The 12,360-nt window shown below is 41.9% G+C and overlaps 1 protein-coding gene across 1 annotated transcript; it reads left to right on the top strand.

The window, feature by feature from the left end:
* Positions 1 to 10,269: 10,269 nt before the first annotated feature.
* LOC116507555 (C-C motif chemokine 4-like) lies at positions 10,270 to 12,253 on the top strand. The gene is made up of 3 exons (XM_032215770.1): positions 10,270 to 10,405; positions 11,215 to 11,314; positions 11,978 to 12,253. Exons 1-3 carry the CDS (start codon positions 10,330 to 10,332, stop codon positions 12,063 to 12,065), a joined length of 264 nt encoding a protein of 87 aa, XP_032071661.1. The 5' UTR covers positions 10,270 to 10,329; the 3' UTR covers positions 12,066 to 12,253.
* Positions 12,254 to 12,360: the final 107 nt, after the last annotated feature.

Raw genomic sequence — 12,360 nt, 5'->3', positions numbered from 1 at the left:
CGACTGCACTTTAATTAACTCAGTATAAACAACAATAGGAAATTCCTCTTAGCTTTCGAGCTTTGGCATTTAGCCAACACCAGCATTAAATACACTTTGGTGAAAACTTGGCTGATCTTGCACAGCTGCGTGGGGCTTGGCTATCTTCCGCACTATTAGAAGATAGAACGTAGAATGATAGAGTTGGAAGGTACATTGGAGGTCTTCTAGTCCAACCCCCTGCTCAAGCAGAAGACTTTATACCCGTGGTGGTGAACCTATGCCACAGGTGGCACTCAGAGCCCTCTCTGTGGGCACGCGAGCCAGTTGCCCCAGGTCAGCCTCACTGCGCATGTCCGTGCTCCTCCCACCAACCAGCTGGTTTTTGGGCCTCTGCAGGGTATGAGTGGGAGGCAGTGCGTATGCAGGAGATCCGCATGCATGCATGGGGGTGGGGTGCATGCATGTGGTGGGGTCCATATGTGGGATTGCATACACATGTGGAGGATCATGTATGCGTGCATGGGCGTGACATGTGGGGGGTTGCGCACACATGCAAAGAGGCAGGGGTCGGGCGGGGGTTGCACACACATTGCATTATGGCACACAAAAACAAAAATATTAGCCATCACTGCTTTATACCATCCTGGATAAATGGCTGTCCAGTCTCTTCTTGAAAGCCTCCAGTTATGGGGCACTCACAAATTCTGGAGGCAAGAAGTTCCACTGGTTAGTGGTTCTCATGGTCAGGAAGTTTCTCCTTGGTTCTAAGTTGCTTCTCTCCTCCTTAACACGAGTATCAACCATGTGGCATTGTAATTAATACAGGTGGGAGTTTCTGCACATCTGGGATTTCCAACATGAAAGCCTGTGCTTATTACCACCCCTACTTCATGGACAGGAACATTTTTCTTTTAAAATATGGCATTGGACCTGTGCACAATACTGCAATTTAAACATCATTGTGCTGATCTGTGCAGATGTGAAACAGTTTGTGTGAACCTGGGGTCAGGTTCTTTTTTCATAATGCTTAAACTGCCTGTGCTATTCTGTAGAGGGGGCTCACATTACTATAATTACTAGGATATTTTGAAACAAATCCTTTAACGGATACTGTTTGTTATGGTCATTTTATGGGACACTTGCTGTTGACTTTTGGTTAACAGTCCACAATTCTTTCTTCTTTTTCATTTTAATCCATATATGTTTTATTAAAACATTTAAACAAGAATAACTAAACAAATTAATAGAAACTAAGGGAGAGAAAGAAATCAAAGGAAAAGCAAAAAGGGCAAGAAAAATAAAAGTTAAAGATAAAGTTTTATAAGCACAGATATAGTTTAACCTCTCTTTAAATTTACATTTTGTTACAATACTCTTCCTTTTTTGGGCTGAGGAATAATAGCAATAGCAGTAGACTTATATACCGCTTCATAGGGCTTTCAGCCCTCTCTAAGCGGTTTACAGAGAGTCAGCATATTGCCCCCAACAATCTGGGTCCTCATTTTACCCACCTCGGAAGGATGGAAGGCTGAGTCAACCCTGAGCCGGTGGGATTTGAACCGCTGAACTGCTGATCTAGCAGTAGCCTGCAGTGCTGCATTTAACCACTGCGCCACCTTGGCTCAGGTCCAAGGACAGGCCCAAAGTGACCCATCCTCAGGGAAGCAAGAGGCTAGGCCTTTCTAGCCCAGCACTAACAATTACATATACTGCTATCATCTCAAGTCTACGTAAAAAAAACACAATGTCACATTTATAATTGTTCCTCAAAGGACACATGTTCTTACAATTATATTTGAGCATGCTTGTGTTACGATAACCTGCATTGTCACTTTTCTGTGTATACACTGGCGCACATTGAAATTCTGATTTTCTCTCTCTCTCTCTGTGTGTGTGTGTGTGTGTGTCCCTGTCTATTTAACTTATATGCAGAGCACATCATGAGAAACACGGGGCTGGACAAATCAAAAGTTGGAATTAAGATTGCCAAGACAAATATCAACAGCCTCAGATATGCAGATGATACCACTTTAATGGCAGAGAGGGAAGAGGAACTGAAGAGTCTCTTTATGTGGACCGCATACTAAAAAGCAGAGACATCACTCTGACAACAAATGTGCGCATAGTCAAGGCTATTGTTTTCCCAGTTGCAACGTATGGCTATAAATGTTGGACAGGCTGAGCACCAAAGAATTGAGGCCTTTAAACTATGATGCCGGAGAGGACTCCTGCGAGTCCCTTTGGCCACCTAATGAGAAAGAAGGACTCACTGGAGAAGAGCCTAATGCCAGGAAAGACCGAGGGCAAAAGAAGAAGGGGACGACAGAGAATGAGGTGGCTGGATGGAGTCACCAAAGCCGTGGGCGTGAGCTTAAATGGACTCCAGAGGATGGTAGATTACAGGAAGGCCTAGAGGAACTTTGTCCATGTTACTTGAGTCTCCAATGACAATTATTACTATAGGAACACATGCACACCCCAGTCACATGCCCACACTTTTTCATGAACCAAATGTCACTGACAAATCAGCATGGTGCCAATGGTACCTCCTCTTTCAGGCTATGCCCTAGCAATTGCTCCAGTAAAAGTTTGAGATACATTCATAATCTGTCATAGAAAGCATAACATTTAAGTTAGCTCTGCTGAAGCAGCTTCAGAATGAATGTTGGGCTCTCTTTGAGTTTCCAACATCACCCTTTAGACCAGTGTTTCTCAACCTTGGCGACTTTAAGTCCTGTGGACTTCAACTCCCAGAATCCTCCAGCCAGCACAGCTGGCTGGAGAATTCTGGGAGTTGAAGTCCACAGGACTTAAAGTCGCCAAGGTTGAGAAACACTGCTTTAGAACACCTCTGCCAATTTGGTGAGGAAGGCTGTTGGATAACAAAATAGACAGTACCCAGCATCTCCGGGCTCTTTCATTGATCCAGCACCAGGCATAGAGCCTTAGGTTCCAACAGCCCTAGGGAGGTCTCTAGGGAGGCTAGAGCTACTTAGGGCTTGGTTTCAAAGTTCCCCTCTCCACTCACATCATTGCAATGGGGTTCTTGGCAACTGATCTGCATTCATAGCCATTGGAAGCATCCTGTGGTCACATGATGGAGATTTACAATGTTTATTGCCAGAAACTGGTGTTTACTTTTGATTTCCAAGTAAAAACACCCAACAGGTATAATAGGTTCACTTTATCAACTTCTGTTTACTTAACCCCTGCATTAACAGAACATAACAACAGATTTGGAAGGGACCTTGGAGGTCTTCTAGTCCAACCCCCCGCTGAGACAGGAAACCCTACACCATTTCAGAGAAATCATTATCCAACAACTACTTAAAATCTTCCAGTATTGGGAGCATTCACAACTTCTTGAGGCAAGTTGTTCCACTGATTTATTGTTCTAACTGTCAGGAAATTTCTCTTTTGTTCTAGATTGTCGCATACGGAGTCCCTGATTGGCCCACAGTTTGAGTGGGAAAGTTCCGGAAGCGGATTGGTTGGCTGGTTTTTACACCAGGCTATTTAAAGGAACTGTCAAACGGGAACAGCATTCGCTTTCTGCCTCCCAGCTTGTTGCCGGTCTGTGCTTGTTGAATTGTTAGAAACACTGTAAATGTTAGCTTGTTAAGCCTGCCTTTCCTTAGTCATTATTCGATCTACCCACAGTTCCCAGTATTTAATATTGGGGGGGGAAGGTGGGATTGAGTGCTAAGGAGGCAATCTGAGCTGAGCACTAACACAAAGAGCTGAACACCTCATGAACAAGCTAGTCACTGGGAACAATGAGAGGTTGTTACCTCAGCCGGGCCAAATGCATCCCTCACTGTGGCACAGTTTGACAACGATAGCTGCCCTCACGTCCTTCACACCATTCAGCCCTACTACAGAAATGTGGGAATCATAGGTGGAAAGATTTGAATGTTTCCTCACAGCCAACGATCTCTCTGAAATCTCCAGTGAACGTAAATGTTCCTATTTCTTGACTGTGTGTAGCACTGAGATGTTTGACACAGCCCAGGTTCTCTCTGCGCTGGTCTCTATCCACTTAGTGCCATGGGAGACGCTGTTAATGAAATTAAAGAACCACTATGCCCCATCATCTTAAAGCATTGCCTGCCACCATGCCTTCTGTAATAAGAACCAGGCCGATAGGGAGTCTACAAACCACTATGTGGCGGCTCTGCAATCCTTCACTGCAAATTCAATGCTGGATCATTTGGTCTGCGGGGTGAGGGACCTTCCCCTCCAACTCCATTTGTTGGCTAAGCCTAAGGTGCCCTTCCAGTCAACTTTGGATGAGGCCAGGGTGACCGAAATGTCCACCCAGTCATTGGCGGTCATCCAGAACCGCTAGATCCCTCAAGGATCCGTGAAAGCTGTCATTTCACCATGCACTGGGCTCCCTCAGAATGAAGCTGATAGCGAGCCAGAGACTGAAGGAGAAGAAGAGGTAAACTGCCTTTCTCTATATATATATCTAGCAATAGGACTTAGACTTACATACCACTTCATAGTGCTTTTACAGCCCTCTCTAAGCAGTTTACAGAGATATCTTATTGCCCTCAACAATCTGGATCCTCATATTATCCATCTCTGAAGGATGGAAGATTGAGTCAACCTTGAGCCAGTGAGATTTGAACTGCCAAACTAAAGTTGCAGTTTTGAGATTTGAATGGGAGGACTGAATGCAATGACTGTACAATGAATCCTCAACTCACTTCAGTCAGTCAGACCTTCAGCTTTAAAAGTCTTTAAGTCACTCTGACCACTGTGCCATCTTGGCTCTATACGATGTATGTGATTGTCAAGAAACGTTGCAATGCCACGTTTAGAAAATCATAGAAAGTACTGTGTAATTGTAGGACTTTCTTTGCTTCACAAGGCAACATCTTGCCTTTCAGACCTTATTTTTCTGAGAAGACAGTGATCTTATGCACAATGTTCCCATTGTTTTCAGACTAATGCACTCCATATACTTTTACTTCATTCAAAAATCAACACCTCTTATCAGCTGCTTGAGGAGAAGTCTGCCTCATAATTGTTAAATGAGTCAAAACATATACTAGAGAATGTAGGGCTGCTCTAATCCTGAAGACAATTAGGGAGCAAATGAATGTTTGAGGTATATGAGCCGTGGAATGGGTGGGAACAATTACTCTTTTACTAACCACTCATGTTCAGAAGCCTGTGTACCTACTTGCTCCATTTAGCTTTTATGATGAACCAGTTTGGATGGGCTATTAGATGAGAAGATCACCGAGGAGATCTTGAATGCTGGCTGCAATGATCAGCTACAGTCAATATGATGAGGATATGTTCTCTGAGAAGGTTTCCAAACCCCAATATTCCTACACTAATGATTGGGAAAAAAAGCATTCAGAAGGAACTATGTCTTCAACTTTGCTAAGCTTAACTTCAGAATGCAGAAAAGAGGGAAGACCTTAAACCAATAAGAGCTTCAGATGATCAATAGAAGACTATAAGAAAGCTATAAGTATTCACAGATGGCTTGACAGCGGTTTACTATAAAAATTTACAGTTAGAAGTGGTAGAACCTCTTAGAGAACTATTTAATAAAATTCAAACGGAAGGTAAAGTGCCCCCATCTTGGAAGACAGCGTTTATATCTTTGATACCCAAAGAAGATCAAGATACTACCCAACCAAAAAATTATAGACCTATCTCATTACTTAATGTAGATTATAAAATGTTTGCTAAAATACTAGGAAATAGGTTAATGGTGGTTATTCAACAATTGATACATACCGACCAAACAGGTTTTATACAGGGGAGACAAATGAAGAGTAATGTTAGCCTAATTATCAATGCATTAGAATACTTGGGAAAGAACAACCAAATTCCTGCTGCGTTCATATTTCTGGATGCTGAGAAGGCCTTTGATCGAGTTAACTGGCAATTTCTGTTGAAAATATTGCAAAAAATGCAGATAGGAGATAGCTTTTTACAGTCAATTAAAGCAATATACCAACAGCAAACAGCTCAAATCATCGTCAACGGAAGTTTAACAGACCCTTTTCTAATCGGAAAAGGTACAAGACAGGGCTGTCCTTTGTCCCCACTATTGTTCATTATAACTTTGGAAGTATTGTTGAATAAAATACGGGGCTTGGATGGTCTAAAAGGGATCAAGATTAGGCAGCAAGAATACAGAGTCCGCGCTTTTGCGGATGATTTGGTCATAATATTGGAACAACCGCAGGAATCTAGTATGGTTTTAATGAATACGATTAATCAATATGGTCAAGTGTCTGGTTTTAAAATAAATTTAGGAAAAACCAAAATATTAGCTATAAATATGAATACTAAACTAAATACTAAATACTCATAGAAAGTACTGTGTAATTGTAGGACTTTCTTTGCTACAAGGCAACATCTTGCCTTTCAGACCTCGTTTTTCTGAGAAGACAGTGATCTTATGCACAATGTTCCCGTTGTTTTCAGACTAATGCACTCCATATACTTTTACTTCATTCAAAAATCATTACGTCTTATCCTAACAATTCCTCATAATTGTTCAATGAGTCAAAACTTATACTAGAGAATGTAGGGCTGCTCTAATCCTGAAGACAATTAGGGAGCAAATGAATGTTTGAGGTATATGAGCTGTGGAATGGGTGGGAACAATTACTCTTCTACTAACCACTCATGTTCAGAAGCCTGTGTACCTACTTGCTCCATTTAGCTTTTATGATGAACCAGTTTGGATGGGCTATTAGACGAGAAGATCACCGAGGAGATCTTGAATGCTGGCTGCAATGATCAGCTACAGTCAATATGACGAGGATATGTTTTCTGAGAAGGTTTCCAAACCCCAATATTCCTACACTAATGATTGAAAAAAAAACATTCAGGAGGAACTATATCTTCAACTTTGCTATGCTTAACTTCAGAATGCAGAAAAGAGGGAAGACCTTAAACCAATAAGAGCTTCAGATGATCAATAGAAGACTATAAGAAAGCTATAAGTATTTTGCTTCAAAATACTGCAAATTCTGAACAAAAAGAGCATCCTAATAATTCTAGGCTATAAGGAAATGAAATTACTTTTCTCTCTCATGTTTCCCCTATATGTCCTGCTTGCTGCAAATCTGAGCAACCAAACCAAGGGTTCAGGTGTAGCTGAGAATTACTTCACCTCTTGCTCCACAGTCCAATTAAAGCCTTGGTCACTGCTTCAAATGGGGAGGCACTTAACGATTTGGACCAGATCATACCCATGTGGCCATTCCCTTCTAAATCCCCTATCACTTCTCAGGGTTTACTGAGAATTGAGGCTGCTGAAAAGAGATGTCTAGAGCATTGGTGGTGCTTCATAAAGGCTGAAGCCAACTAAACATTGGCTAGAACCACTATTAAGCCTACCTTGTGTCAGTAAGGGTGGCAAAGGGTCAGTATTTCTGTACGCTCATTGCATAGGTAGGTTGCTCCTTGTTTAGCCTGGTTCAGCTGCACTGGTAGGTATGATTCGGCCTGGGTTGCAGAACTAGCAGCAACCAAGGCTGTTCATGAATTAAATCAGAGTTCAAGACATAACTTTCATCAAAGTATCAATTTAATAAGACAGACTTGTTGGTACGAACTGTGTAAACCTGAATCTGAAAGCTTCCTGGGTTCCCACCGAGTTGAAAGTTGAAGACCTTGCCCCCACACCCACAAGTTCATCACATGGTCCAATCTTCCTCTGCCACACTGGCATTTCCGCCCATCTAGTTCCGGTCAGGTTCAGAGGTGCAGAGATAACGGATGACCTTGGGCTTCTAGAAAGGAATGTTTTATTTTGACAACAACACATTCTACAATTCTACTCCTTACTATTCCCCCTCCCAATTCCCCACTAATGAAACAGCATAGAAAAATAATAGACAGTGTGGCAGGCAAAAATCCTAAAAGGAATATCACTGTAGGCCTGACAGGCGGTCTCTCCTCAGAAGAAAAAAGTTTAAATATATTTAAATATATTTAAATCATTTAAATATATTTGTCAGAGCTGAAGAAGCTTCTTGGATGAGGAGCAAAATGTCTTCAAAGACAAAAAAACCAGAAAGTCCAGTTGCCTCTTGAAAAAAGCAGTTTTAGAATAATGGGTGGAAGCTTGTTAAAGAGAAATTCAACCTAGAAGGTGGTTAAATTTTCTGACAAAGAGAACAATTAAACAATAGAATAGCTTGCCTTGTGGAATTATGGCTCCATCACTGGAAATTTTCAAAAATAGGGCAACCATTTGACTGGGATGGTATAAGTTTTCCTGCCTTGAGCAGGGAGACTAGACTAGAAGATCTCTGAGGTCCCTTCCATCCCTATGATTCCATGATATTTTATGTTCTCAGTTCTATGAACACAAAGGAAAACAATCTGTTGCAAGATATTTTGTTTTTATTAAAACATCTGCTTTATTAAAGTATTTAATCAACATTTTCTGGTTCCTTACAAGCTTATTAAAGATAGGGTACACAAAGATATATATTTGCAAGAAAAATATAAATCTTTCTTTCTTTCTTCATCAGTAAATACAATAAAATAATGCTTGTGAAATATCCAGCCCCACGATAACTGTGTAAATGTTGCGTATTTTAAGGTGTTGTCTTGTTTATTTATCCCCTTCCCTTGTTTATTGTGAGCCTCCCGGAGTCCTTCGGGAGTGGGCGGCATACAAGATCAATAAACTACAAACTACTACAAACTAACTACAATCACCCAATCCATATTCTTTGCATGGTATATCATGTGAATCTAGCCAAATCCTTCCCATTTGGGATCAAGATTATTATTATTTAAATGCTTTTGATAATTGGGCATCAATTCAGAACAAATTGCATTGTTCTCAGAAGAAATGTCATCCTCAGTAAAGAAGTAAGGTCTTTGGGACAGGAGGAATACACGATTGTAGGGAAAACAGGTGACTTTCCCACAATCACAATAAACTTATCTTTCTGTGGCTATTGTACCTTTTATTGTACATAAAATTTGGGACTGCAGCTTCTGTTTGAACTTATAATTTATTTGGGTCGAGAAATACAGAACTTGGGGGTCATGTGACATTGATTTCTACTTGATGGGGCTGCCCAAACAGTGTATCTGTGTCAGTGTGAAACAAATAGAGAAACTACAACAAAGATAAAAACAAAGAAAGCAAATACTGAAGGAAATTGCTTCAGTATATGCAAATTTTTTTTTATTTGTTTCAACCTTTTTCAGCCTGGAGTCTCTAGAGCCATGATGGCGAACCTATGGCACTCGTACCACAGGTGGCACACGGAGCCATATCCATGGGCAAGCCAGTGTTGCCCTGGCTCGCTCCAGCACGCATGTGAGCCCTGGCCAGCTGATTTTCAGCTTGCCCACCCATGCTGCCAGAAGTCTCCATGTGATGCCAAGTAAGTACAGGGCTTGTGCGGAGGCTCTGGGAGGGCATTTTCGGCCTCCTGGCAAGGGCGAAAAATGGGCCTACCAGGCCCACCGGAAGTCAGAAAACGGACTGTTTCAAGCTTCCTAAGGGCCTCGGAGGTTGGGGGGGGGGCAGGAGAAGTCACAGCTCCAGGGGCTTTCTTGGATCCTGGATAGGGGAAAAAATGGGCCTACTGAAAGTTGGAAAATAGGCTGTTTCCGGCATCTGGAGGCTTCAATGAGGCCTGCTAGCCCCAAAACAGGGCGTGGCGGGTGTGGGGTTGTGCACCCATGTGCCTGGAGGTCGCATGGAGGGGGGGAGTGGACACAAGCACACACACGACAGCACACATGCACTTTTGGCACCCCAGGGAAAAAAGGTTTGCCAGCACTGCTCTAGAAGTTTTAGAACAAAATGCTAATAGCCAACATGGTTTTGGGTGACAAGAGGCTGGTAAAGACGGCTTATAATAGAGAATCCACTGAAAAAGGACCACTTCTCTTGTGGGAATTTATATCGTGTTTCTCAATCTTAGAAACTGTAAGATCCCAGGACTTCAATTCCCAGAACCTGAGAATTCTGGAAGTTGAGGTCCAGACACTTTACAATTCCCAAGGTTGTGAGATACTAATCTGAAGCCTTCTGGTGACCATTATATTATTCTGTAGCAAGTTTCCCTTGAGAACTCATTTGTTTCCTACCAGTATTCCTTCATTTCTTTGGCAAATCAGCGCTCTTAGAAATCCCCAAAGCCTTGCACCATTTTCAGAATCTGAGACCCTAATTGAGATTCAGATATGACACCTGGATTTTATTTCCAGCAAATCTCCACCCTCTCCTCAAGTGGTCTATATAAGAATAGAAATTCTGCCTCTCAGCATGGAGCTAAGGAGGTGCACAAGCTACCCCAACTACTATTTCTTCTCTCCTTTGAGCCAAGAGCAAAGATGAACAGCTCCCTGGCTACCCTCGTTTTGTTCCTCATTGCTGCTATGTTCTTATCCCAACCTCAGGCTAAGCCCCGTAAGACTTCATTTTGTTCTCTTTTTCAGCATCCCACCTACCTTCTGAGGGCGGTTAGGTGGCTCATGGTTAAAACGCTGGACTTGTTGGCTGAAAAGCCGGCAGCTTAGGTTCGAGACCTGAGCGTCAAGAGATGGGGAGAGCTCCTGCCCTTGCCTCAGCTCTTGTCAACCTAGCAGTTTGAGAGCATGCAAATGCGATAAATAAGTACCACTTTGGTGGGAAGGTAATAGCACTCTGTGATGTCATGTTGGCTCCATGACTGCAGAAATGTCTTTGGACGGTGCTGGCTCAAGGGCTTTGAACTGGAGATGAATATTGATAAGAATTATTTTCTGTATTGAACATTGTCTATTGAGTGGACAAAATGGAAAGTGGATTCTCTATGTAAGAGAAATCTAAAGTTCCTCTCCAAAATAAGTTTAGTTTCCTCTAGTGCCAGGTAGGATTTTTGGGAGTTAGTGCTTTGGGGCACACATAGTCACTATCTGGCTGTGACAATTCCTAGTAGCATACTAGTAAGAATCCATTATATTTGGGAAGGAAGGAAGGAAGGAAGGAAGGAAGGAGGAAGGAAGGAAGGAAGGAAGGAAGGAAGGAAGGAAGGAAGGAAGGAAGGAAGGAAGGAATCTGCCCAAGTGAGACAATTTCTGCATTCTTAATTTCTGCGAAAATCATTGTTGAATTTGTTTCTGCCCATATTATATGAGGGGAATGTAAACTAACAGGTGAGAAGTTCAGGTTCCAAACTCAATGATTGGGGAAGGGAAACCATTAAAATGACACAAGTCTCTTTTCCTGTTTTCCAGAGCTCTTTTGTTGTATTCGCTACAGAAGAAGGCCTTCTGTAGATGTAATCTTGGTATCCTATGAAAAAGGAAGTCCCTTGTGTCCCCAGCCAGCTATCATGTAAGTACTTAAAAAAAATCTATCAACTCCTAAGTGATTCCTGAATATGTTAAATGTGATGTTGGCTGCCCTTGAAACATCTAGTATCTTTGTGCGACCTTCATGGAAAAGTGCACCAGCCATAATAATTGCATTTCCCTATTTTGACTTTATGTGAATTTAACTTAAATGTAAAATGAGTTGCTGTCCTTGTGGATAGGCATTCCCACCCAACAGATCACAATGAGTCCAGAGAGTTCTTCACTCAGAAAAAAAAAAACTATTCATATTTTTGCAATAAATATTAATGAAGAGGTGGGTTTCAATTGCAAGGTACTTGGCTGCTATCTTGATTTATTTTTCACCCCTCTGCAGATATCCCTATGCCAAAATTTAAATTTATCTCCCTCTTGAAAGGGCCTGTGTGCAGGTTTAGTTCAACACTTCAATCCACAACTTTCAGGCAAATCAGTCCTTTAGCTTAAATATTGAAATTCAGTGAAAGGTTTAGTGGACATCTGCCAATGCACCCCTTTTCATGAATTCAATTTCCAACAAGAGCCTCTGGAGGGCAACTGATGGGAGGGGATCTGCGCCCTTGAATACTGAGTGTGGTGTCAATTGTAGAAAATTGTTTTCTTTCCATCTTGTGACAAAATATGCATGTTTATGTCTCTTCTGCAGATTTCTCACAAAGATGAACAGGAGGGTTTGTGCAGATCCCAGTGCACCATGGGTCCTGCAAACTTTAAGAGATTTCTTTGAAAACTGACAACATCCCACCTTCTTCATATTCACCTGGAGAATCACCAAGAAGTCGAAGCTTTTAAAATGCTTCGAAGATGGAAAAAAAGAACACGTGTGACTCTTATTCTTGCACACTCCTAAACTTGCACACTCCTAACTTAAACGTCATTGATGGAAGATGAAATATGAATAAATCTCAGGGTGATGGAATCCATACATGTCTCTGCTTGTCTATGTTTGAAATCTTTTCTGAGAGCTCCTTCAGGTTACACAACAATTCTTATTTCATTGAAAGATTGACTAGGACTCTGTCTGGGCTC

The sequence above is a fragment of the Thamnophis elegans genome, chromosome 4, assembly GCF_009769535.1.
Source record: "Thamnophis elegans isolate rThaEle1 chromosome 4, rThaEle1.pri, whole genome shotgun sequence".
Taxonomy (NCBI): Eukaryota; Metazoa; Chordata; class Lepidosauria; order Squamata; family Colubridae; genus Thamnophis; species Thamnophis elegans.
The sequence above is the reverse complement of the archived record's forward strand: the minus strand, read 5'-3'. Positions and strand labels throughout refer to the sequence as shown.

What these genes read in the sequence shown, in the direction of transcription:
- LOC116507555 (XM_032215770.1), top strand. Translation starts at nt 10,330, where the DNA reads ATGAACAGCTCCCTGGCTACCCTCGTTTTGTTCCTCATTGCTGCTATG. An exon ending in CCAACCTCAGGCTAAGCCCC is followed by an intron (nt 10,406 to 11,214) that starts GTAAGACTTCAT and finishes CCTGTTTTCCAG; the next exon opens with AGCTCTTTTGTTGTATTCGC. An exon ending in TGTCCCCAGCCAGCTATCAT is followed by an intron (nt 11,315 to 11,977) that starts GTAAGTACTTAA and finishes TCTCTTCTGCAG; the next exon opens with ATTTCTCACAAAGATGAACA.